This window comes from Ailuropoda melanoleuca, chromosome 16, assembly GCF_002007445.2.
Source record: "Ailuropoda melanoleuca isolate Jingjing chromosome 16, ASM200744v2, whole genome shotgun sequence".
NCBI lineage: Eukaryota > Metazoa > Chordata > Mammalia > Carnivora > Ursidae > Ailuropoda > Ailuropoda melanoleuca.
The window spans coordinates 54,479,691-54,507,582 of NC_048233.1; the positions used below are offsets into that span (position 1 = coordinate 54,479,691).

Genomic DNA, 27,892 nt, shown 5'->3' on the forward strand with positions numbered 1-27,892 from the left:
AGAAAACGATTTTTTTCATCTCAAAATGGATGATGGAATCATTTTCAAATTTTAGGTATGGTAATGGCATTATTGCTATAATTTTGAGAATATATATCATTTAGAGACACATTCTATTTGTGGGTGAAATGACATAGTAATTATATCCTTTAAAATAATCCCCGATGGGGAGGGGAAGTTAAATGGGAAGAGATATGAATAAAACAAGATTACCAGGTGTTCACATTTGTTCTAGTTCAGTAAGGGGGACATAAGTGTTTTAAGAGCTATTCTTTCCACTTTTGTATGTGTCTGAAGTTTTTCACAACAGTCAAAAACAACAACAAACTACAAACTGGCAAACAATTTAATTCTAGAAATTTACATTACAGAAATAATAAATTTGTAAACTTCAGATAGAGAAATTTGTGTGGAAAGTTGATAGTTCAAGTGTATTCTTTTCACGGGAGTATTGTTTATAATAGGCAAATACTGGAAATAACCCGAAAGTAATTAGTAAAGATTAAATAAGTTAACAATGTGGGATATAACACAGTCTATTTGTTAAAATTAATATGGAGATTCTACAAAATAGTAATTTCATTTGTATACAGTTGAGTTCACAATTTAACTTACATTAGAAACGGAGATAAGCAACAAGAGGATTATTTTTGTCTGTAATCACTCTTATCTTGATCGCCACCTGCTGGTAGCAAGGAGAAATATAATTTCTAACCGTTACCCAGTTCCTGAGTTAGTTGAATCCAAAAAAGTAAACAGAACGCTTAGGTTAATCTCAGTAATTCCTGGATAAAAATGCTTCGTCTCTCAGGGGGCCTGCCTCTCCTCTTGTTTCTACAGCAAAGATGGTGTTCCAGTTTATTAGTGGAGGGAAATGTGGAATGGGAGAAGGGTCTCTCGTCTCCCACTGATTTTGGACTATGTGCACTGTTCTCCACTGCTCTTTGGCAAATGACCTTTGTAGGTATGGCCCCTGGAGACCTGGTGGCATTCTATGACAAGTAAACCTGTGATATTGGCTTGGATAATACACCCCAGGAGGAGCAACTCTCTTCCTCTTGCCAGCACTACTTGCCCTCAGGTTTTGCTAGCTAGCGGCCTCTCAGCTTATGTGATGGCCTCATCTAGCCCCCTGGCCCAGGGGCCTGCTCTCAACCTCAGTGGATAGTGCCCTCCATCTTCCAAGGGCGCTAAATGGCAGTTTTACAGGTTCTCACCTTAGGATCCGCTCTACACAAGAAGTGAGGGAGGTTGGGGCGCCTGGGTGGCTCAATCGTTAAGTGTCTGCTTTCAGCCCAGGTCATGATTCCAGCATCCTGGGATCAAGCCCCGCATTGGGCTCCCTGGTCGGCAAGCCCGCTTCTCCCTCTCCCTCTGCCTGCTGCTCCCCCTGCTTGTACTCTCTCTCTCTGTCAAATAAATAAAATCTTAAAATAAAAAAAAAAAATTGAGGGAGGCTTGAGGAGGACAACTAAATGGCCTGATCACACCCACCCATGCTTTGTTATTTTGTTGGGCTGATCCATATTAGTGCAGAGTCCTCTGTATAACTTCCTAGTTTCCTCCTTGAGACTCAGCTGGATATCAGGGCAAGTACTTCCGGCTCTCAGTCTTCCCATACTTGTTGCAGAGAATGCAATAAGGATTGGTTGAAATACTGTCTTTAGTATGTGATTCCAAGGAGTGAGAAGATTGGACAGGGAATAAAGCACGTGTTTATCAGTGGGCTACCGTTATAGGAAACTAGAGTTCAGCCTGACTGAGAATCCTCAGAGACACTGTTGAAAACAAAGTTCAGAATTCTTACACTGAGGGAGGGACAAGATGGGGTCTTTATCCACCAATGTCCATGGCTCCTTGATTGAAGGTTGCTTCTAGGAATAACTCTTATGAAGTTCTACCTGTCCCTGCAAGCCAAGAACACTCTAGTAGCCAGAAAAATCATTCTGAAAAAGGTCAAGAGATGCAGGCACTTGGGGTGGGATGCCAACAGTCTCTATGGAAACCGTGCACTGACGTTGCAGTAAACTCTAGGAGAGTGAAGGGCAAGGGGTAGGGCACCAGTGGCATCTGCTTACATCCCCTCACCTTATTAGGATACGTATTCCTCTCCGGACTGACACTTAGGAAGGGGAAGTTGAAATTCATGTCTGATTAATATGCTTTCCTCTTTTTAATTTCATCTTTCTGTCACCATCCTCCAAAGCAGTGAGATTTCCCATTTGTCATACATTGCTTTTCCCCAGTTCTAAATCCATTATTGCTCAAGATTATTTTTGAATAGCACACTGAGGTTTTTTTTTTTTTCTTTCCTATGCACTGAAAGAACTCTATGGGTGACACCTCTAAGCTTAGCTCTTGGTTTGCAAATGGAAGCCAAATGCATTTTTAAAAAAAGACTGCTTTATTGAAGAATAAATACATCATATACAATTCAGTCATTTAAAGGGTACAATTCAGTGGATTTTAGTATATTTACAGACACATGATATTTAAATAATACCCTAAACATTGATTTATTGCTACTGTGAACTGAAAGGTGGGCAGATGAGGGAGAACAGTAATTATCAGCACCACTATTCATGACTTTGTGCTAGAGGACTCACAAACGTGAGTATTAAATTCCAATGTAAGACCCTAATTATTAATTATTATTATTAAGGGTTTTTGGACATTATTATTATTAAGACCCTATGAAGGGCACTTCAGCTTCTGGCGTATCAGAGGTACTGGTCTTGGACTAGCCCTCACTGACTTGGGCTTCTTGAGAGAAGGGAAAGGAATGAAGAGAACTCTCTTAGCCTCCGGGCTTTCTGCCTGGAGGCACTTTCAAGGCTGAATAATAGGGAAAGGAGGCCCCACCAGGAGAGGAGGCCCCACCAGGGCCTGGCTTATTGAGTGGAGGGGACAGATACTGGAGTTCAGGTTGCTGGGAAGGCTGATATTTGCAGGATGTACGACTGGAAAAGAAGAACCTATGTAGAGAGCTCCAGAAATCTACACAGGAATTCCCTTAATTCTCTTGCCAACTACTAAACTGTGTGTGAGGTCAGGCAAATGATTACCAGGCGGCTATCAGCTGAACAGTTCTCAGAGCTCATGTTGATACGGGAAAGGCGGAGTTCTGACTATGTATGGTGGAAAGAACTTGTGAACACCTGTGACAATCAGTAGAGATCCTAGAAAGGTCACACCTTGTATGATACCTTAGAGTTGTCTCACGTGAGACAGATTGAATTAGCCCTAGGGTATAGACTACTCTTAACAATGCTTAAAAATAAGTCATGAAAGGATCAGATGGATTCATGATAATATAACTGCATTTCAAAAACAGTTTTCAAAGGAAGAAAGGAAAATGCAGACATTCAACGGTGTAACATTTACAAAGCTCAGCATATAATAAAAAATTATTAGGCATGTAATGAAGTGGGAAACTATAATCCATGACAGAAGTCAAACAAGTCAACAGAAGCAGATGTAGAAATGACAGAGATGATTAAATTTCTGGTTATTGACTCTAAATTGGCTAATATCTCTATACCTAGTATCTGTCTGTCTATCCAGGGACTTACAAGACAGATTGCTTCCAACTCATTTTATGAGGCCAGCATGACTCTGCAAAATCAAAAGGAAATATTACAAGAAAGCAAAAGCACAGGCTTCTAGCCTTATGAAGATAGAAACAAAAATCTTTAAATTGATGTTAGCAAACCGAATCAACAACATATAAATATTAATACATCACATCCAAATGGGGTTTATCCTAAAGGGGCAAAGCAAACTTGGTTTCATATTCAATAGTTCATTGACATAATTAGCTGCATTTAAAGAATAAAGGAGAAAAATCACGCAATCACGTTACTTAAAATTTTAGAGAAAAACAAAAAGACAATTCAACACTCATTCATTACAAAAACCCTCAGCAAACTGGTAACAAAAGAGAATTTTTACAACTTGATAAAGGGCATCAACAAAAAATGACACTAACATCAAACCTAGGGAAAATTTTGGGAACAAAACCAGGGTTTTTGCTTTAATCTACTTCATTCAACATTGTGCTGAAGGTCCTAATGAATGTAATAGGGCAATATAAAATAAATAAAGGGCATAGAGATTGGAGAGGAAATAATAAAGCTGCATTTGTCAATGGCATGATTGGACACGTAGAGCATCTTAACAAAAAAAGCTAATAGAATAATAGTTGAGGTTAGCAAGGTCATAGCATATAAGGTGAACACACAAAAATCAATTTTAATGACTAGTTGGAAAATGGCTAAATAATCTTCAACTTCTAAAATTATGTGTCTCAGCAAAAGATATATGTATATATATATAAATATATAATTGTTTCAGCTCCCTCTATTTAAGGAAATATAAATGACTTCAGCCATCAAACTGTCAACCCCTAAAAAAGTAGATTTAAAACCTGTGTGATTCATGACTCATTAAAAAAAAAAAAAGTGACATTTCCACCAGAGTTTTAAATCGGCTCAGTCCGATGGCAACACCGGACCACAACATTGCCTCTCCAGCTGTGAAGACAGGGCAGAAATAATACTGCATGCTCTTCGGTGGTCTCTATTCTGGAATGCCGATCTATACTTTGGGTAGTGGATACTTTTATTTAAAATTTTAAAGCTGCCTTTTTGTGTTCACACAGCGCCGTGGTTGTTATTTTCCTAGACTGCACATAAAAGGCAGCGAAGTCCGGGTGGGTTTCTGTCCCTCCCTGCACTGAAGCATTGTTGCGTCCAGCCTCACGTCACTAGTAAGGATGGAGACTTGCTTAGCTAATCTGTTTCACTGCCCTTCCAAAGGCCTTTCTCCATCTCCAAAAGACCACCCTAGGGCTAGAAAGAAATTGGATCTCTGGACCTTTTTTTTTTTTTTTTCTAATTCTGGTTCTAAATGGGATTGTAAAGGCTATAAGAAAGAAAATTATTTGGGGGCAGTGGTGGTAGGCAGCTCTTCCCTTGGGCTTTAAATCTCTAATGAGGACAAGGTCACTGGAAACTATCGAATTGCCACACTCTTCTGTGGCACAGATCGTATTCCTAGATTTGACCAATGACCTGGCTCATGGCTCATTCTCTCATTGAACCAAGTCCCAGGAACTGAAAACAAAATACTGATGAGCAATTTTTAAGCACTTTGCATGTGAGAGACACTATGAGCTATGTGTTTTTCATGCAGGATTTCATTTAATCCTCACAACAACTGCTTGGGGTGAGTCAGGATGCTAAAGCCGCTTTGCGTGAGGAAACAGACTTGCACAGACAGAGGGACTTGGGCAAGGGAGGAGAGTGAAGGGACCGGGATCTCATTCCAGGCCATCTGAGCCCCTTTCAGACTGGGCAGAGTTCTTGTCCCTGTGCAGCAAATACCTCCATGAGGAGCCAGAGAGCAAATGTTTATTTCCTAAAGTGCATTCAATTATTATTTTATAAGAGTTCATCATTATATGATTGTGATAAAGACTGAAAGAAGGGCTACGGACGACTATTAGATCTCACTGAGGATGTCAGAGAATCCCTCCCCGTGGAAGGAAACCTTAAGCTGAAGCCACAAATATTTAGAAGTTAATGAGGTAAAAAGTGGAAAGGGGAGTGAGCTTTCCAGAGAGATGTGCCCTGTAAAACTAAAAAAATTAAAAGAAGCAGCCAACAGTTATTGCTTGATTAATGACAACCAAGCTATACTAATCCCTTTGTAACGATTATGTCTCTTAATTCACACAGGAATTCTTTATTTTTTTATTTTTATTTTTTGAAGATTTTATTTACTTATTTAAGAGAGAGGGAGCTTGAGTGGGGGGAGGGGCAGAGGGAGAAGCAGACTCCCTGCTGAGCAGGAGGTCTGACATGAGGCTGGATCCCCCGACCCCAGGTCAGACCCATGACCCCGAGATCATAACCGGAACAGAAGGCAGACGCTTAACCGACTGAGCCACCCACGCGCCCCACACAGAAACTCTTTAAGGTAGATATTATTATTATCCTCATTTTCCTTATCCAGAAACAAACTGGGTATAGTCAAGCAATGTAACCGAAGCCACACAACCTGTAAAAGGTCAGGGCCTGAGCCAGTGCGGTGCAGTTTTAGAGTTTAGATTCTTAATTACAATTTGTTATAAGAAAGAAGGAGCCTTGAATTTACTTGTAGTGGATAGAACAGTGCCTCCTCCCAATTCATGTCTACCTGAGCCTCAGAATGTGACCTTATTTGGGCCTTGAGATCAAACATTCTAAATCCAATGACCAAAGTCCTTCTAAGAAGAGAGGACACAGAGACACAGAGAAGAAAGCAATGTGAAGACAGAGGCAGAGGTCGAAGTGACCCACCTATAGGCTAAGAAAGGACAAGGATTGCCACCAACCACTGGAAGCTAGGAGACAGACATGAGACGATTTCTCCCTCGGAAGGAACCCAACCCTGCTGACACCTTGAATTTGGACTTCCAGCTTCCTAAACTGTGAGGGAATAGCTTCCTGTTATTTTAAGCCACCCAGTATGTGGTAACTTGTTGTGATAGCCCTAGGAAACTGATACAGTACCCTCTACCACAGGCAGAACCCAGTAATAAAGTTTAGGAGGGTATATTTATGCAACATTATTTACTGTGTGCCTGTCTGGCAAGAGTTATGGAAAATGCACATAATGTAAACATGAACCCCGTTTCTGAAGACTGCAGGGTTAAAAATGACATTTCATACAAGGGTTTTAAATAAATCATCATCATCATCATTGTCATCATCATCCTATTAATAATTACTCCCATGTGTCAGGCGCTGTGAGCGGTGGCTTACGTGCATTATTTAATTTAATTTGCAAAAGATAGATATAACTCATTCCATTTAACAGATAATGAAACTGAGGCTTGATGAGTTTTAATTACCTTCTCCAAGGTTGTTCATTACTGCAATGACAGAGCTGGATCTGTCCAGTGAGAGGATAAAGGAAGGAACTTCATTAAAGAGCGTGCATTTGATCTGGGTCTGGAATCATGAGCTGTGCTGGGCACTGGTAAATGAAGGCAAGGGCAAGGGCATTATGTGTGAGTGGTAGGGAGCACACAACCAGGAGAGCAAGGAGTAGGGCTTCTGTGGGTAATAGCGGGCTCCAATTTGTTGGAGTGTGTAGAACTAAAAAGGAAAAGTGGGAACTCGATTTGGAATGGCAGATTCAGGCCAGCTATAGACCAATGAGCAGATGTCAGGAGGAACTGTGAAATAATTCTTGAAGGAGAAGTTCTGAAAGATTTTGCGAAAACAGGTGAAAAGATCTGAGTGTTGCTTCCTGCAGATAAATCCCACAGGGGTGTGAGAAATGGCCTGGAGCCTGGGGGACTAGTGACCAAGAATCCATTTCAGAGCCAAATGTCATAAGAAAGGACAAAATCCATTCACTTTCTTCAGAAAACAACTCAAAGTTCAAACATCAATTACTCATTTGTTAAAACATACCTGCTCAACCATTCTGTGTCATCCAAACTGTGCTCTGTCTATATGGCGATGTCCTGGGTTTGCACCCTAACTTAGAGGGAAATGTTCACAATGTCTGGAGCCCAGATATCTTGCAAGTGAAGAAGGATGTCCTCAAGTTTCTTGCAGCAGGATCCCGCTTAAGTGGCACCAACATTGACTTGCAATTACGTCTACAGAAGGAAACCCATGGTGTGATGTGATGTGATGTGATGTGATGTGATGTGATGTGATGTGATGGCATCTACATCATAAATCTGAAAAGCACTTGGAAGCAGCTTCTGCTGATGGCTCACACCATTGTTGCCATTGAAGATGTGGCTGACGTCAGTGGCACATCCTGCAGGAATACCGGCCAGGGGGATGGGCTGAAGTTTGCTACCAGAACTACTCTTACTGTTGGCTGCTTGGCTTCTGGAACCTTCACTAGCCAGATGCAGGCAGCTTCCCAGGAGCCACATTTTCTGATGGTTACTGATCCCAGGCATGACCACCAGCCTCTCAAAGACATGTCTTACGCTAGCCTGTCTATATCACTTTATGTAACACAGACTGTCCTATGCGGACATGCCATTCTGCACAACAACAGGGGGTCTGATGTGGTGATCTTGACCCAGAAGTTCCGAGTGTGGGTGGTGTCATGTAAGAACCCATGTCGGATCTCTGCTTCTACAGGGATCCTGAAGAGGTTGAAAAGGAAGATCACGTTGCTGCTGAAATGCTGTGACCAAGGAGGGATTTCAGCGTCGGTTTACTGGTACTCAACCTGAGGTCTGATGGCATGCAGGTGCCCTCTGTGCCTACCCAGTAGTTCCCTAGTGAGGACTGGAGCACTCAGCCTACCACTGGGGATGAGGTCACTGAACGGCTAGGGATGGCCAATGAATGGTCTCAAGCTGTTCTTCCATCAGCTCTAATGCAGAAAAATGAAAATATGGTTCACTGAAAATAAACATGCTCTTTAAAAACGACAGATAGCAACAACAAAAAACCTATTAAGGACCTTCTTTGTAGCAGGAATATTTTGGGTGCCAGGGATAGAAATGAAAACAAAATAGGCACAGTTCTGCCACTTAGGAATTTTCTCTAGTTGACTTAGATACAACAAAACACAAAACAAAGAACCAATGGATACTATGGCCGGCAAACTGACTGAAAGATGTTGTCATCCAAATCCATAGAACCTGTAAATATGTTTTCTTATGTGGCAAAGAGAACTTTGCAGATGTGATTGAGTTAAGGATCTTGAGATGTGTCAAGCATGCTGGGTTATTCAGCTGAACCTAATATAACCATTAGGGTCCTTATGGATGAAAGAGGAAAGCAGCAGAATCAGAGAAGGAGATGTGATGATGGAAACAGAGGTCAGAGAGATTTGATTTGTGGCTGGGGGCCACAAACCAAGGAATGCAGGAAGCTTCTGGAAGCTAGAAAAGACAAGGAATGCATTCTTTCCTATAGTGTCCAGGAGAATGCTGCTCTCCTGAAACATTGAGGTTAGCTTAGTGAATCTTGTGTCAGACTTCTAGATATGGAACTCTAAGATAATAAATGTGTGCCATTTTAAGCCACTAAGCTTGTGTTCACTTGTTACAGTAGCAATAGGAAACTAAAAGAGAGAGTAAGCAGAAAATTAAACAAGATAGTAAGAGATATGATCCAGAAAGAAGAGAATTTTTTTTAAAAGATTTTATTTATTTATGTGACAGAGAGACAGCCAGCGAGAGAGGGAACACAGCAGGGGAGAGGGAGAGGAAGAAGCAGGCTCCCAGCTGAGGAGCCCGATGTGGGACTCGATCCCGGAACGCTGGGATCACGCCCTGAGCCGAAGGCAGACGCTTAACAACTGCGCTACCCAGGCGCCCCCAGAAAGAAGAGAATTTCACTTTTTGGTTTTTTTTGAGAGAGGGAGAAAGGGAGCGAGTGGGGGAGGGGGAGAGGGACAGGGAGGAACTCAAGCAGGCTCCACACCCAGCATGGAGCCTGATGTGGGGCTGGATCTCATAACCCTGAGATCATGACCTGAGCTGCAATCAAGAGTCAGATGCTTAACTGACTGAGTCACCCAAGCTCCCTGTAATGAAGAGAATTTTTAAAAAGATAATATGATAGGAAGCCAGAACAGGTCCTAACCCCAAAACGCACATGCCCTGTGTTCATGGAGTGTAAAGAGCAAGAATGAGATTAGTTAAGATGAAGGTGGAGAGGTAGGCTTCCCTAGGGTGGATTCAGTTAACCTTGATCAGAATGGTATAAACTGAAATATTAGAATTGTTTCTCAGATAAATGTTTTTTTTTTCTATCCCTGAAAAAAGAGAAACATGAGATCTGCTCATGGTTTATACTATAGTCTTTTTTAAAAAAGTGAAGACCTAATTTTTTAGAGGAGTTTAAGTTTTGTAGCAAAATTGAAGGGAAGGTACAGAGACTTGCCGATACTCCCTGCCCAACACCCAATATCAGCATCCCCAACTAGAGGGGTACATTTGTTACAACTGACGTACATGGACACAACATAACCACCCAAAGTCTATAGTTTATATTAGGGTTCACTCTTGCTGTTGTACATGGTATGGATTGGACCAGTCTATAATGACATGTATCCATCAGTATGGTATCATATTTTTGCTGCCCTAAGAATCGTCTGTGATCCACCTATTCATCCCTCCCCTCCCAGTCCCCCACCCCCACAAGTCCTGGTAACCACTGATCTTTTCACTTTCTCCATAATTTTGCCTTTTCTAGCGTATCATATAGTTGGAATCATACAGCATGTGCTTTTTTCGAATTGGCTTTTTTCACTTAATAATATGCATTGAAGTTGCCTCCATGTCTTTTCATGGCTTGATAGATCTTTTCAGGTGCTGAATAATTTTCCATTGTCTGAATGTACCACAGTTTAGTGATCCATTCACCTACTGAAGGACATCTTAATTAATTATTAATTAAAAGGGACTCAGTGGCTCAAAATTTTGGAAAGTCAGTCTAGTTAGAGAGCAGGTTTCAGGTATGGTTTGATCAGATCTCTAATTCTGTTCCTCCACAATGAATGAGCACAGGGAATGGCACTCAGCATCCGAAATGTCAGTGAAGGACCACAGCCTCTTCTTTTTACACAATAAGACCTACTCACCATGGTTCTCACAACAGTATGACGGTGTCTTTACCATTACCATAATCCTACAAGCAGACATAAACAAAATTGTTTAAGTTGTGGCACAATTTTTCAGTGCTAATTAGTCAGTGCCCATTTATTCTTTATGCTAGTAAAAAAACACACAAGTAATATGAATATTATTTGAAAGATGTTTACCTGCTGATTTTAAAATAATTTAAATCTGCTCACTTTAGCCATTTTAACTTTAAGAAATCTTTTTCTTTTTTCACCACTAGAGGGCAGCAGCTAGAAAAGAGTTATAGTTGCCAGTGTATTTCATTATCTTTTTGCTATTGTTATTGCTATTGTTTTTACTTCTCCAAAATACGCTTACAGCAGTGAAATATTCTGTATTTTAAATATTCTGTCCTATTAAAAAAACTAGGTATCCATATTTTACTTTGGAAAATGTCACTCTAAATATTCTAGAAGTGAAATTCCCCTACCTTCTGCTTCTGATAGCTTAAATAACTTAGAAAATGTGAACAATTAAACAAAAAAATATCTAAGTGTTTGCAGCCAAGTGGGAGATCTCAATAATGTTAGGTGTTTTCCTCCAAGGAAGATAATATTCCGCAATCTGGAATGCCAAGCATAAGCTATTCAAAGGAAGGGAATCAGTAACCTAGGTTGATGAAAGCTAAGTAGGACCCTTATAGGACCCAGAGAGAGAGGGAGACATTTCAATTAGGTAATATTTCATCAGATTGAAGGATATTCCATGTTACTTATCACTTAATCTCTTTATTTACCTGTAAAATATCTTAAGTCATGCGGATCTCTGCCTTGGTCTCCTTCCTATTGACCTATATATATTTATTTTATTCTTTTTTCAAGTTGCATCTCTTTTCTGTCCTAATTTCTCTCAGAATTCCTTTATACAATCACATCTTTCACTTTAAGAAAATAGTTTTGAGAGTTTAAAGAGTGTTCAAAGTCCTTCTGTAATTTATCACATTACTCTCTACCTATAGTATGGGATTCCAAATTAGAAGTACTTTTCTGGCATTAGAACAACAGTGTTTGGTCTCCATTCACTTTAAACTTGGATTTTCCCAAGGCATAAAGGTGTGCAGTGAATAAGAAGGCTGGTTTTTTTTTCCTTGAGTACAGAGAGAAAGGAAGGGAATCAAATGGATACATCTTTCTAATGGTAAATTATACAGAGTAAGATACACGCTAAAAGAACACATAGCATAAATGATTCTATACATACATTTTGGGTAGTTAAAATATACGCTTAAGATTACAATGTGCTTTATTGAAAATTTCCAGCCTCCAGTTTTTTAATCAGACAGATCACAGGGAAATCAAAAGATATTTTACACGAGGCCACTAAATATAGCAGTGCAGCGTATTGGCTTATGTACACAGATGTGGATAAGACAAACTAAATTATTTCTTCTAACTCCGACACTCAAGAAATTGTATAATCATAATTTCTTGGAAATGTCTCTGAGGCTAACACTGCCAAGTAAAGTCAAATAAAGCTGAACTAAAAGCTGTCCACTTAAAAAGCCTTGATAAGAAACAAGTCACAGATGAATCCTACAGCTTATTTGTATAGCCTCAACCTGAAAGAAGTGTGTAATTATTAGAGTGAATGTGGATTTAGGAATTCAAGTCAAATAATAAAAAAGTGATACTGCTAAAAAAAACAGCTTTTCAAAACACCTTTTTCTTCAGGAATATACACTCCTTACATCTATTATAACAAGCTGTGATACTGTCCTGAGTTCATTGGTTTACTATATTCCAGAAAAGGGCCTAGCCCACTACATGTGCAAATTATATGTTGAGTATTTGTTGAAAAAAAAAATAGAAAATGTTGCATTTAAAATAGCCTTGGAATTAGACTCCTCGAAGAATTTTCTGAAATAGATTTGCCTTAAAAAATGCTCCAGCAAAGATTTGTGAATAGCATTAAATACGATGCCTTTAAAATATATTTTTTGGTAATGGAGAAGGAAATGTATCAAACTTCCATTACTATTTCACAATATTTATAAAATTATCATAATTTATTCTATTGGGATTAGAAAATTTAACCCATTTTCCTACTGTCTGATTACCATATCATTTATAAATCTTAATAGAGTTAAATTTCCTTATAATAACTCTCTGGTTAACTGATTCTTAGACAATCAACTTACTTCTAAAGTGCATGGTCAGGCAATTGCAAGTGTATTGTCCACAAAAGGGACTTCGTATTTTTAGTTATAGATATTAATTTCTCAAGTACTAAGAACAGAAAAAGAGGGAGTGAAGAAGAGGGAGAGAGGGAGAGAGAGACTGAGAGAAAGAAAGGAAGGAAACAGTAGTTTTAATTACATAATTAAGGACTAAAATAATTGTATATCCTTCCACCAGAGGGCAACATTTGCAAGTCATTTAAAAGATCTCTCAGAAGTATTTCCTCACAGGAGTATATAAACAAATGCTAACCTATCACATTGTTATTGGGTAATATGTTCTATAAATTTCAAAGAATACTATAGAGACAATTATTGAAAGGATTGCATATAAAACTCAGTATGTACTCATAGTAAAACAAGCAATAAATTTACTCTTCTCTGAATATGTAAGAAGATTGAACTTTCAGAAAAAAGCACATTTCTCCCATATTACTTGCATTTTTCTCTGTTCATTATTAACCATTTAATTCAAATACAATAGAAAAAATCTCATAGTGGAATAAGCAAAGGAAATGTGGCTTTATATCAATGAATAAATTAATGAAAAAGTCATAAAAGTTTGCAAGTAGAAGGGGTAAGAGGAACCACTTACTATAACCCGGCATCTGCACAAGTAAGGAACTGAAGTTCATTAAACAGAAATGATTGATTAAAAGTTATCAGGTTGATAACCAACAGAATCAGGACCCAAACCCAGGTCAGCCAATTTCAACTATCACACTGTAACTCTGTCAAGATTCGAAGTGTGATTCATGAACAAGTGGTACTGAAGACTTGTTAAAACTGATGAATCTCAGGTTCCACTCTAGACCTATTGAATCAGAATCTGTGTTTTAACCAAGACCTTAAATTGTGAGAAACAATGCTACCTCGGGCTCCTTCTTCATCACTGTTTGCATGGCTTCAGGCAATTCATCATATCTAATTTTTCTCCTCCATTCATGGGAATGAAATTAGTTCAGTTTGAAGAATAATTATAAGGAATAAATGTGATCGTATAAATGAAAGTCATTCATAATTTGTAATAAGCTACACACATTAAATAAATTCAATGAAACCTTTTATTTTTAAGAGTGCTTGGATAGAGGGGACAATTCTTCTATAGGAAGACTTGTCTAATAATTCAATTTAAGGCACTGCTAAAATTGGATGGAAAAGGGTGCAAGGGGTAAGGGAGGTAAGCTAGTAAGGAGTAAGGTGGTAAGGGAGGGTACCCAGAGAAAGGAAAGCTTTTTTCATCTCTCCAGATAATACCATATGTGTAACCACTAGTATTTCTTTGCATAAAGATAAATCTGGTGATCTTAAGGTCACAAAATTACATGTTCAGTGTTTGAATTTAAGGATCACACATGAAGAAAATCTGTTGGGTATGTACATAGTGTCCGAGTGTATGTCTCTTATATTGGGAGCTATTAATTGAAGAAAAGCTTAAATGGCATTCTTTGGTCTCAGGTGGCCTAGTGACAATTCTTGTAATTTTCCATATGCAATATTTTTCCTTTGTTTATGACTTTGCTCAAGATGTCCCCTCTGGCTGGGATGCTTTCCAAGTATCACCACCCCTCCTTTACCGAATTCCGCTGGGCTGCCATCACCTTCATAGAGCTAAGTTTCTCTTCAGTTATTGAGACAGACAAGGAAACATCATTTCCTGGGATCTTTTCTGTGTACTTTTACTCCCAGGCTGGGTTATTTACTTATTTCCTTGTTCAATTGTATCCATAATTGTTTGTAATTGTATTTATGTGTCTATTTCCCATAGCTTGTGAGATCTTTCAGGGAGTATTCCCAGAACGTAGTGCAATTCTTGGCACTAAATGAGTATTTTTAGAATGAATAAATCAATAATAGCAATAATTCTGATTCAAGCACTTGCCCTGTTATCAAGAGAATGAAGGCACCAGATGACATTAATTTCAATAAAGGTGAATGTAATTATTTTACTATAGGACCAATGTTTTCATGTTGGATTTGTATTGCTTGATTCCCTCTCAGATGATCTATAGTGCAGAGTTAGCAAGTAGCTTAGCTCTCTAGTTACTTGAGGTGAAATGTAAGTGCTGAAGAGAATCAGTTTTATACCATCCTCCTAACTTCACAGATATTTACCTCGCTTCCAGTTTTTGCGTAACTATCCAGAATTTCAGAATCATGGGTACCCCATTTGATCTAATGAATTTGTTCACTGAAGAATTGAAAAACATAAATATTTTGAAAAGCACCTTAGATAAGTAAAGTCTTGATAAACTTGAATCTTTTATTTAGATTAGTGTGTGTGTGTTTCCTTCTTAGACTTAATCATCTTTGGAGATATTATTTTGAAGCATTCCAGAGTTTTAGAAAAATCTAGTTCACTATTTATAGGGATATATATCTTAATACATATTTATCAAAATGAGAGAAAGATGCCCCTATTATTCTTTTCTTTATTATAATTCATAATGATATATAATATAATTTAATAATGGTAGATGGTTTTAGCTACTTTTGATTATCTTTTTTTGGCTATCCATTCACTATATACATATCCATTGTATTATTTGGCCTATTTAAGGAACATTCTTACATGATTCTGTATTTAGATCCACACTTTAGAGATTTGGTCCCAAAATCCCTAAGAAAAATCTACTCCCCCTATTGGCTTAAATAAAATCCAAAGACTTTGACCTTGACAATGTGACTCAAGGGCAATCAGTTTTGAAATCACTTGGCTGAATGGCATCTAAGAGGTTTGTGATTCATGTTATAAATGCATTAATAATTAACATTAAGCTAGCATAGCTTTCTTGCTTTGCTTAATGAAATAGATTCATTGATGTTATACCTATGTATGTGACAACAAAAGTCTTACATGAATGTCTCTCTAGAATTCTGCTTTAGGGGAAGGTGGCACAAGGAAAAAATCACATTTTAAAGGAATATAAGCAATTCCAAATAAATCTTGAAAGTATCATTACTGATAATTTGTTAACAAGCACAAGACATAGCCACAAATTTTGTCAGTATATTGATATTTCCATAGTGTGCTGTAAATCAGTTAAGCAAAGAATCATAAAATTCCAAGGAATTTATATTAAACTGGCTGTATTTTATTTAACCAAGGGCACTGAGGTCATAGCTCATCTTTTCTTTCTCTTTCTCTCACCTCCGTCCCTTCTTGCCTTCCTCCTTTCTCTCTCTCTCTTCCTTCCTTCCTTCCTTCCTTCCTTCCTTCCTTCCTTCCTTCCTTCCTTCCTTCCTTCCACCTTTTTATCAGAAATTAAAACACACAAACAATATAATTATACATTCTGTGTACAAATGTTTTATATCCAAGGGAGACCAAGTGCCCCAGAATTCCACAAACATAAATGAAATATGTTGTAAGCTTCCTTCTCTGCAACACTGTCAGAGCTGGTGGTAGCGCGCTGGGCAAAATGTAGGAAACTGGAAGTAACTTGTCAATTTTTAATAAAGTCTTCCTCCCTTGAAGAGCCAAATGCACCATTCTCTTTGCAAACTCTGGCAATGATGATAGATTTCCACTTGGTTTCCATAGCATCCATTCCTGAAGATGCCCAGAATGGTTCTGGGTCGGGGCGATCCACCCAGCTCCCCTAGAAAGTTGGCGACCTGGCCATCCAAAAGCTGCTTTCCGTTTTCCGGAAACTTACTCTGTCCGTGGTGCTGAACAATTCTGCCGAGACGCGCCCTAAGGAGCGCTGTCAGCCGCGCTGAAGAAACCTTTCCTGGCGCTGCCCAAATCAGAACTGTGTGTCTGTTATTTACTCACGTCCTCAAAGAGCAGCAAGCTTTCTCCATCTTAATTCGACACAACCGCAGAGCAGAGTTGCGCCGGCGTGAGGGAAGGAGATCCGAGGCAAGGAGGAAAAACTAACAGCAGCATCGCTCACCTGAGACCTCAGATGCTCCCAAGAGTTTTGGAAGTGCTCTGCTCCCTACAGCAAAGACACCATTTGAAAAAAAAATACCATTCTTCTGACTTTGCTTTTACACAAAGGTTCTGTGATATTTCTGCTCCTCCGTTTAAAAGCCAGAAGATTTGACAGCAATAAGGTTTTCAAAACCGGGAATTTGCATTGTTTTTCAGTGGACTGACTTCCAGGACAAGGACTCATCTGCACCCGCCCAAATACCATGGCACTGCGTGCGCCCTTTGCCACCGGATCCTCCCCTTCCAATGAGACTTTCTGATTGTGTCTACCAACTCTCCTATTAGGAAACCCGTGGGTTGCATGCAGCTATTCTGTTGTATTCTCTTTCTCACTCCCTCCCCTCTCTCACTCACACTCTTGCTGGAGGCACACCAATACCTTTCTGCTGAGAAGAAAAAGCCCACAACTACCTTAAGCGATTAAGACAATATGCGCAACTCTCGCCTTTCCTAGCGACCACTATTTAAATTTGGCAAGAGCCAACACCAGTCTTTGCAAGAATGGAGTCGGTAAAACAAAGGATTTTGACCCCTGGAAAAGAGGGGCTAAAGAATTTTGCTGGAAAATCCCTTGGCCAGATCTACAGGTAAGAGAAAGCAAACCCATGTTTGCCTGGGGCTCAGCATTAAAAAAAAAAAATCGACAGTCTATTTCTGTAAACCCTGGTTGCTTTGAGAGATTGTAATATGATCGGAAAGTCTTTTTGTTGTTGTTGTTGTTGTTGTTGTTGTTGTTGCTCATTGCTCAAGCTGGGCTGCTCCGGGAAACCTGCTTATTAATTCAGGAATGTTGCACTAAATGAACCTGTCTGCTTTGTGCCTCTGTGTGTGTGTGTGTTTTGTTTTGGTACCTGCAGATTCTCATCCTTTCCTACCCAGGATTTATCCTCTTTACAATTGAGAAATGACCAGCACCTGGTTCAGAAAATCTTTGTTTCGGTGCTTATAGTCACAACAAATTAAATTCCTTTGATGCAGACAAATGAATTTAAAAAATACAACCCTCAAAAAAATTAACAAAGAAATTCCAAAGAGTAATGGCAGAAGGAAATTTAGATCTCAGCTTCAAAACCACTCAAGTAGAGAATCTCCCAGTGGAATGTTCCTCTGTGCTGAAGGAGGAAGAATCAAAATATATCAATAATTAATAGCTAAAGCAGCTCCTCTCTCAGAACCCAGAACAATGTATATGTATTTTAATTATTTGACTTCTCCCAGAAGTCTATTTCTTGCATGGCAAATGTCACAGTGTTCATAAGAAAAACTATAATAATAACCAGCAAAATGACTTCAAAAGTACTAGAAATGATTTAATTTTGTTATCCTCCCTGTAGTCAATGTACTAATTATGCTGAAAATTTTACAACTTTAAATCATTTTGAGAATATTACATGACTACACTTTTCTTAATAATATGAGCAAAATCAAGAAGAGAGGGCAGAAACAGAAGGATAAACGATTCCAAGAGAGTGCTAATTTTCAAATTGGGGGAATTGAAGCTTTTAGAAATGTATAGAAAATGTAAAGAAAATGACCAGTGCACTTCCCGATTTTCCAAGTCTCTTTGGATCTGGTGGGCTTCCTGTAGGCACCATCATGCACCTATGCGGCAGTAGATACCGCAAGGGCCCTGCAGTCCCGCAGCTGCCCTGGAAAGAGCTGTTCTCTCCCAGCTCAATTGCCATCAGGTGGGGAGTTCAGGTGCATCGCCCAACTTTGCATATATCAGCTATAAGCCAATGTAAAAAAAAAATCACTTTAGTTACATTTTTTCTCCCAGAATAAATAATTTGCCATGTGTTCTGATATTGGGATTGGACTTTAAAAATAAGAATTGACATAGTTACAGAAACCTCCATGACCTATTCTCCAGGTGATATTTTGTAGAATTTGCAAGTCTAACATTGTTTTCTGGTAGCCTCACATTGCTTGGCAGTTAGCTCCCAACCTGTGCATTCTTGGAATTGATCTTGAAGTTTCATTTGCTTTACCCATGTGTATGAAAATAATTTTGTGTTAATATATCATTTAAATGGGCACACAGAAAAATAAACTACATGGTGGATTAAAAAACATCTGCAAATTGTAAATGGAGAGGTTCTTTGTTTAAATATCGAAAGTATCCATCTCAAGAGTCCATGGTGATTCTATTGTTCACATTCATTCTCTTCTTTTTTAAATAGACATTTCATGGATATATTGTGGACTAGAACAACACCCTCAGCTTTTAGTTAAACCATGCCATCACCCTGTTTTCCCCTTCTCCCTTCCCCCTTCCCTCAAGGATGAAAACCTAAAAGGAACTGAATTATACTGGTGAAATCTTGTGAAATACTATGCAAATTAAAAAACACAAAAGAAAGCATAAATGTGAGATCCACTTTGGTGTGGAACATCTTACCAGAGTTGATTTGGGGCACGTTTGTGTACCTGGGAGTCTCATTTTACCTCTTTGGAAATATGCCCGTTACATTTTTCGGTGTTTGTAACCGAGATAGTAATGACGCAAGATTGTGAATAATTAATTATTCATGTTCTGGCAGTAGGAAGCTTAGGTGTCGGCCATATGCTGCGGAGGCCTTTGTTTCAAACTCGAGTAACAAGGAAAAGAAAGTAAGATATGTGACAGGAGAGTGAACGTTGAACTAGCGCCCGGGACTGGAGGAATGGGCAATAGAATGCGCGCGTGACACTCTCAGAGAGCGTTCACGGACCTCCGCGTGGCCACCGGTCAGGAGAGGCCTTAGTCTCTCGGGTCCCTGGGCTCAGCTGGGGGGCGGGATCGTGCGTCCTTAACCCAGAAAGCTTCAACTTGGCTGGGAAGGAAGGGGTAACGCGGGTTCAGGGCTGAGCTGGGCTGGCCTGCAGAGGCGGCCCCCAAGAGGCTGGGTGGCTGGATAAAACTGCCTGTCGCCGGGTTTAAAGCACTGCGGGCAGAAGGCATCTACACAGGTGCCAACCAGGCGCCACTCCGGGATCCCATTCCCTCCCAAGCTACAGACCCCGCGAGAAAGTTAGGCCCAAACGGCCTGTGTCGGTGAATCTGGGAGCTGCGGGATGGATCCCGAGGGAATGGGGGCTGGGTGCCGCCGGCTAGACCGTATTAAAGTTGAAGAGATGCTACCGCGGGGAGGGGGACTGGCAGGAGGCTGGAGAGCCGGGGAGGTCCTGAAGCCTGGTGGCGCCCTAGCACCCTAACTCCTGAAGGAGTCGAGCGTGTCAGCGCCCCTCCCCCAGCCCTGACGGGTCCTGGGAATTGGGATGGGCCGGCGTCGGGGGTGCCTAACCCGCCGCGTCCTTGCCTTTCCCCCGCTCTGACGCGCAGGGTGCTGGAGAAGAAGCAAGACACCGGGGAGACCATCGAGCTGACGGAGGATGGGAAGCCCCTGGAGGTGCCGGGGAAGAAGGCTCCACTGTGCGACTGCACCTGCTTCGGCCTGCCGCGTCGCTACATCATCGCCATCATGAGCGGCCTGGGCTTCTGCATCTCCTTCGGCATCCGCTGCAACCTGGGCGTGGCCATCGTGGACATGGTCAACAACAGCACCATCCACCGCGGGGGCAAGGTCATCAAGGAGGTGGGCAGCCGCTGGCCGTGTGGGTTCGCAAAGCCACATCACCTGTTTGAGCTCCATTTCCCCCCACCGAACGAGGAAGGCCTGGACGCTCGCTCAGCCCCCAGTTAGCGCTGCCGTTCTAGAATAGGAATAGACCGCGGTAGCAGTATTACCTCCCTTTTCGATTGTTTTCTGGGCCTTCCTTTTCTCACCTGCAAAGTGGAAGATAGCATCTAGCTCACTAGATTTTTGTGGAGTGACTTCATACGAGAAGTTGCATAATGTCCGCTAAATTTAAATCGAAATATTTTTCTTTCACTCGGAGGAGTAGGGCTGCATATCAGTGATAATGTCCCCCTGGTTTCCTCCAATTCCTGCTAAACACTCTTAATAATAAAAATGAAACAAAGCCGAAATCAAATCAACTGTGAGCATATCGGCAGTTTCCGCCAAAGGGCCTTTAGGAGCTGTCCACCTCACTGGTCGTGAGAAGAGCCGCCGCGCGGAGTGCCTCGAGGTCACAGGGTGTCGGGTCCCGTAATCTCATGAATGTGTTGGGGTGACGCCTAGGGGAAGGAGGGTCAACGTCAAAGTCACCGAAATCCGTGGGTCTAGACTACCTGGTCAGGTATCTGAACGACCATTAGCAAGGGTTGGAAGGAGAAAATTCGGGAACCGTCTGTGAATGAGAAGCGGTGAATGCCGCTGGACTCTGGGGATTCCGGGAGACCCTACAAAATGCGTTTGGTTTCAAAATACTTCTCAAAAGGGGAAAAAGGATCCTCAGTTTCCCAGGCGGTGAGGCTCCTTCGCCTTTCAAATGCAGATATTTACTTTAAGGTTCACCTGGTGGGGCCGCCCAGGCTGGCTAGGGTGGAGTTAGGCCTTGACCTTCAGATAACACCCCTCCCCAGCTCTTAAGACAGCCCCTGAACAAATTCTCCTCTCCAACGGCCACCCCCACCTCCCACCAATTCCCCAGGCTACTCCAAATCTTTCCGGCCTACGCCCATCCCCATTTTGCAGGGAAAGATCCTTTCCTCCCGCTCCTACGACCTCCTCACCTTCCATCCAAGTGCCCCATTTTCCTTCCTCAGAATTTCCCTGGTTGGATTGCATTCTGGGAGCGACCCCTCTACTGCATTAGTACTGGCTGGCGTTAGCTAAACGGACCCCGGTTAGGGGTCCCGATCCCCAGCCAGCAAATGGAATCTCTCGGTGGAGAGATCTAATTTCCAGTTCTGGAGCTCAGAGGATTCCGCATTCATGGAGGGGATCAGATCTGCCTGACAGTAGTCGGGGAGCAAAGCCAGGGCGTCCACCTTCGCCATTAATTGCGATACATTTCAAATGAGCACGGTTTTTCTGTTAAAAGAAGCATTTCTTCTCTATAGAAATGCATACATTCAATTTTGTTAGAAAACGAAAATTCAGCCACCTTCACCTCCAGAATGCAGGAAGTACCCCGGGGGTTGAGGGCTCCTGAACGTGAGTCTTTAGCCCAAGCACTGACTCTACTCTTTTCCTCCACCCCCCTTTTTTCCCTGTACCCCCATAGAAAGCCAAATTCAACTGGGACCCGGAAACCGTGGGGATGATCCACGGTTCCTTCTTTTGGGGCTACATCATCACCCAGATTCCGGGGGGCTACATCGCGTCTCGGCTGGCAGCCAACAGGTAACGCGCCCTCAGGGCTGGAGGTCTTGGGGCTTGTGCCTCCGAAGGAGCTTCAGAGGCTGGGGGCAAGGACAACAGCCGCGCGGGGACTGGAACTCCTGGGTGAGGTCTCCTGGTTCCCAGGCACCTCTTCTCTCGGGGGAGGAACTGTTGGTGCCTCCTTCCAGAATTAGGCACCCAAGAGGATTTGGGCTAGCCCGGCTGGGCGCTGGTTGCAGCTTCCTCTCTGTCCTGGCTGACCCAGCTTTACTCCAAACGGTCTACATGACTTAAGGTCTGGTAGGAGCTGAGGCCGGGCGGAGAGTGGACCAAGCCGGGACTGAGCGGGGGTGCACAAAGGGGAGGGTCTGTGTGTGTGTGTGTGCGAGTGTGGGGGGGGTAGGGGGGTAGCGACACGTGCTGCGCTCTCGCCAGTGCATCCCTCGGGTGCCCCGGCTCCCTGTGGCGCTGACCTCCCGGCAGGGCACATCGAACGCCGGGCCACGGAGCCCGCCCAGATGGTGCTCTGGGTCTGAAGGATTTGTTTCTATGGAGGCAGGCGGGATTTCAGGCGCCCGGGGTGCGATTCCACCTGTTAATGAGCGCCAGTGAGTAGGGGCGGGGCGGGGGTGGGAAAGGAGCTCAGCTGAGCCCTCAGGCTTCTAGTTTTGCAGTGGTGGTGGGGGGAGGGCGCTGCAGCCGAGGTCCTAGCGCCGCTCCAGAAATGCCGTTGGGATCACCTGCAGAGACACACCAAAGTATGGGGCATGAGGACTGATGCGGTGGGGACGTTCAGGAGCACAGCCTGGCCAGTGCAGGGTGAGAGGCGCTTTATTTGCTTCATGGTGCATATTAAGATGAATAAAACTAAATAAATTCTCCTTAAGTTGAATTATAAAACAGAACACACGCACTCACCTTTTCAAGTGTTGCTTCATAGAGACTCCCAAAAAAGACTTCGGGTCTTTCCTAAGACTTTGTATCTATGACTTCACCTTCCTCCCTCCCCTCCAAAGTCAGATTTTCTGGGGCAGATATTTTGAACTAGTCTTGATCTTCTCTTGGTTTTTAAACTGGTCCCTACTCATTTCTCAATAAAGTCTCTGAGGGGGCCTCTTCCTGTGGCTTCTGTCACCTAAAATCCCATTCACCAGCGGTGACTTCCTGCCCAAGCCTTTCCTGTCCTCTCCGAAGCCTAGGGAAGAATTCTTGCAAATTTAACTTAGGCTTCTCAATTGCTTGGGCCAGGACTTTCGGACAGTCCTTCAAAATGTCAAAAGAAGAGAGTGAAGGATTAGTAATAGTGCCTTTTGAATACCATCTTTACCTTGACATCATGATGGTTACTACTCAGACCCAACGGGGGACAAACTAGTCTCTTAAAAAAGGAATCATTTTAAAATGAAAATCATTAACTATTTAGAGAACCCAATCCTACGGATGAGGTAAATCAAATTAAAGAAAATATTTCCTTAAATAGTATGGTAATGAACATGTTACATGTTTGGCTTCCATGTCCCTCAGGCATAATGTCTCGAATCTTTCTTTTCTCCTCATTTTTTTTTCTAAAACAAAATAAACTTCCCAGAAGGATAGTCCAAACATATGTATATGAAATATTTTCACCTGGGGTGGGGGAACAACCAGTAATTCACAAACAAAGCAAAAATGATACAGGAAACTCAATGTGAAATGAAATGATGAAGACTGTGTCTTTAAGATTTTTTCAGAGTCAAAACCTTCAGCTTGCCAATTGTTAAAATGCTAACATTTTCCTGCCAGGAAAAAACACCAGGGGTGCCCCAGCTTTCCCTCTTTGTAACACTGGGAGGTCAGTAAACAGGTTTTCCTGGTTTAAAAAAAAAAAAAAAGCCAAGCTCATTTCTATACTATCATTTGTTTTATGTTTGGTAAAGACTGATGCTAACTCAGGTTCTAATTTATTTTGTAGATTTTTCTTATAGGAAAAAATTGTGAACTTTAGAAGTCAGATTTGGATCTGAATTCACCTTACCTTTATATGGATATTCAAGGGAGGGAAACTTAATATTTTCATGTTTTCAATGTCTTGTGTTCTCCGAGACTGAGAAAACTAAATTTATTGTAAGATATGACAAACATCCAGAAGATCTAGATTAACTTCCGCATCAGATCTTAGGGTTTCGACATATTTATCTCATTTTAAAAATATATAACAAAATATTACAAATACAGTTGAAGCCTCCTGTGAAAACAGGTTTAAAAATATATAATATTCCCTTTTCTGATGATGAAAGTGTTGTATTCTAAGAAAAATATATAAAAAAGAAAATATAATAAAAATCATACATTAATCACACAGAGACCCTATTGTTAACATGTTGGTTAATGTCCAAACAGTTCTATATATGCTACTTTGAATTTTATCTTAGAACTTTTTTATTAACACAAAATCTGAGAGATTTTTAGAATTGGTTTGAAAGATGTACATTTCCTAGTACGATCCTTTTTCAAAAACAGTAAAAACAATACAGCAAGACCAGTTTTCCACCGACAAATATTGTATGCCCATTCAAATAAACTTCTTCCTATAGATCGTCTAATAGTAGAACAAGATTTCCCTTGGGTGGGATACTGGGGACAGATTCCTTTCCCTCTAGGTGTAAAAGAAGCTCACTTTGGAAAGTGTTTGCCGTCACAGCTGGGCGGAACCTGAGGAGAGGAACCAGGTGTGTGGAGGCTGCTCCTCTGGAGAGAAGGGCTCCTGGATCCACCTCCTGGCAAATTTCTCAATGAAAAACCAACAGCCCTGATGTGGCTTCTCCATTGTATGCTTTAAGCAAAAGCAGCTGCAACCTTGATCAGAGTACAGATTCTTGGCCTGTTTTCTGGTCAGACTCTAAGTATTCTTTCTTTCTTCCTCATTGAGAAAAAAAGCTAGGGGAGAGAAATCTCAGTCCCAGAGGACTCTTGCATCATTTTTTCCTTTGTCTTTTCTTAAAGGGCCATTGCACATCGTGGACAGGAGAATGTAGTCACCTCCCTGGAGGGCTTTGGGATGAGGAATCAAAAGAAGATTCCTTATAAAATCTGTAGTGTTTCTAGATGAGAACATATTTACTATAGCGATAACAATGTGTTGGGGGCAAATTAATGTTGCCTTTAAACAGTACAGGGCACGGGGCTTGCAGTAATCCAGATCATGACAAATGTGGAATAGCTAAGGATTGTTTTTACCTTGCATTTTGACTGATGAGGAACCTAGGCAAGTACTAAACAGGAGAAAAACAGAATTTTTGCAAAGGGCATAATCAAAGATGGTCAGATTTACCAAAGAATAATTGGTCAATATTTGTCCAATTTCAATGGACAATATTATCTTCACAAAGACTATTCTTCTTTCTGTCTAGGTGACAATATCTTATAAACCCTATTTAAATTTTTTTCCTATCCTACTCATGTCTTCTTGATCTGCCAATGGTGATTTAGGTTTTATGAAGCGCTTAATGCCAGCTGTTGTACCAGTATTTCACTGATTTATCTTTTTGGTTTGTCCAATAAAGTGTAAGCATCATGAGAGCAAGCAATTGTATCCACATTGTCTACACTGCTGTATCCCTAGCATCTCAAACAGTGCCAGGCCCAAGACAGATACTTGTTGAATGAATAAAATGACTATCCCAACAAAGTGTTGGGGCATTTTAAAAAAAAGGCAGTATGGCAGAGTGGTTAAGATACAGGTTCTAAAGGTAAATCATGTAGGTTCAGACTCCCGAAGGTACTACTTAATAACTGAATGACATTAAACTTTACTTAACTCCTCTGAATTTCAGTTTATATTTCTGTAAAAAGGGGACTTATCAAAGTACCTACTTGATATGAGTGTCATGACAGCTAAATAAGGCAATACGTGTAAGGTTCTTAGAAGTGCCTGGCCCTCATTAGATTTTGGCTGTTATCATTCATTATTAATAAGGTCCTAACTTCAGAAAAAAAAATGAAAGAATAAATATTATCTTAAGGCCATTCAGTATTACTTATGTTTAAATTTGTCTTAAGTATTAGTAATGCAAAGGGATTATTTCTATTGCAATAAAAATGCATCTTTCCACCTGCCAGATTTCTATCTTTGAAATTATTTTCCCATACACATTATTTATAGCTAAAATTATTGTTCACTGAAAATGCCTTAAGTCTTATTTGAAGGATTGTCTTAGGAAAGCTTTTTAGTCAGGGTATAGAGAGTGCTAGTAATTCAGTGCATTCAGTCTTTGAATTCTAGTCAGGCATTATAACCATTTAAGTTTGAGGTTAGACTTCTCTGTTGAAAGTTATAGTTTATTTCCCCCTACTCCTCTTCTTTATTTAGGAAGCGTTTAATTCCTGGTGCAACATTTTGTCTTTTCAGGTGTTTCTTGGGTTTCTAACTTGACCTTTGCTAAAGAAAAAAGAATAGTTCTTTATTTGAATAAGAGACTGAGGATCCCATGTGTCTGTAGCACGTGGTGAACTTCAGCTAACAGAAAGAGCCCATATTAGAGAGGGATAAGGCTCATTTCATCCAATCTTCTCACTTAGATACCAGGAAAGGAGATAGGAAATCAGGGAGGTGGTGACTTGCCCAAGATCACAAAGAGACTGGGACTAAAACTCAGGTGTCCAGCAATGCATGAATTCAGGATGTCTCTACACTGACATTTAGCATCTCTGCTTGATACTATGTATTTCACCTCGAAGTTCACTTTCAGCAGCAAGCTGAGCCGTCTGCTCTCTCAGTGAGTGCCCATAATCTATCATGCCTAAATCCAGGATAGAAATCCAAGAATTAGAAAGAGAAGCCTTTAGCTGGCCCAAGGGATCCTTAGGTTTTGGTGGCAGGAGAAACATACTGTATTTGTGTGTGTGTGTGTATGGACTCCTAAATGATTTGGCTACAGCATGAATGATTCTGTTCTTTTCTTTGCAAGAGACAAAAACCCGAACTTGACAACGACTTAAACAAATAGTGTGATTTTCTATAGGAGGAAATATGGCATTTAGTACTTTTTTCCCTACCCAGCCCTTTGGCAGTATAGGCTCTTACAATATTTCAGAGGTTTGAGCATCACTGAGCAAGGGGGTGGGGTGTAAGGGGGTGGATGGGGTGGTTGGGGGTAATTTAGACCATTTGTCTGCAAAAGAGAAGAGATTCTTCCTTGGGATTTTGATGGCTACAACTCAATTCATACCATTATTACAAAAGAGAGAGTAGTTTATACTTAAAAATCAACAAATTCAAATGCATGCATTTTAAATCTGTTAACTCATGTGAATTTGCATTTATAAAAATGAAATTTGGTGTACTTTAGGTAAATATTCTGGCTTGCCTGATTCTGAAAAATTCTCTTGTGAGAGGGGTTTTCAGAAAGAGAGGAATGAAGATATTTTGAACATAACGTCTTCATATTTTAAGCCCAGGAAGGGACAATTTTACCTGTGTTATTCTTTTTCCTTCACAGAAATAAAACAATGAAGATGTGCTTTATTTACTGTAATAAGCATTGGAAGGGAATTCTTATGTGTCATTACCAAACACATATGTAAACATTATCTATCTATCTATCATCTATCTATCTATCATCTATCACTCATTGTTTTCCTCTCTACTTACCTATCCATTGCAATATCTATTACAAGCAGAGGTTCTGTAACCCTTCAGTAAGAAACATTTGCAGATTCCTTTTGTGTGAGAAAATAATTCAGACTATGAACATAAAGCTGTGGCAAGAGACCACCATCGTGCTGTGGTGGAAATGGGTTATCCTCATCCCTTCCTTTAGAGCCAGAGGTGATCTTTTGTTTCCCTCCTCTAGCAGCCTATCAGACATCTCCCTGTCTTCCCATTGTGGCCCCTGTAGGTTAGGAGTCTGGGACAAAGCGGAAGAGACCTT

At 40.9% G+C, this 27,892-nt stretch overlaps 1 protein-coding gene and 1 pseudogene across 2 annotated transcripts in view; both read left to right on the forward strand.

Moving 5' to 3' along the window:
* The first annotated feature begins 7,714 nt into the window (after positions 1–7,714).
* Positions 7,715–8,427, forward strand: LOC109488458 (annotated as a pseudogene).
* Positions 8,428–16,140: 7,713 nt separating this feature from the next.
* The window catches only part of SLC17A6 (solute carrier family 17 member 6), a 41,960-nt gene continuing 30,208 nt past the window's right edge, over positions 16,141–27,892 (forward strand). Inside the window, exons 1-3 of one of the 2 annotated variants that reach the window (XM_002914059.4) lie at positions 16,141–17,357; positions 20,096–20,348; positions 21,886–22,004. In XM_002914059.4, the coding sequence (XP_002914105.1) occupies positions 17,272–17,357; positions 20,096–20,348; positions 21,886–22,004 (458 nt within the window). In that variant the 5' untranslated portion in view covers positions 16,141–17,271. Of the gene's footprint in view, positions 17,358–19,393; positions 19,501–20,095; positions 20,349–21,885; positions 22,005–27,892 lie in introns of those variants that run through there. The other variant, XM_034646370.1, reaches the window with a different exon arrangement.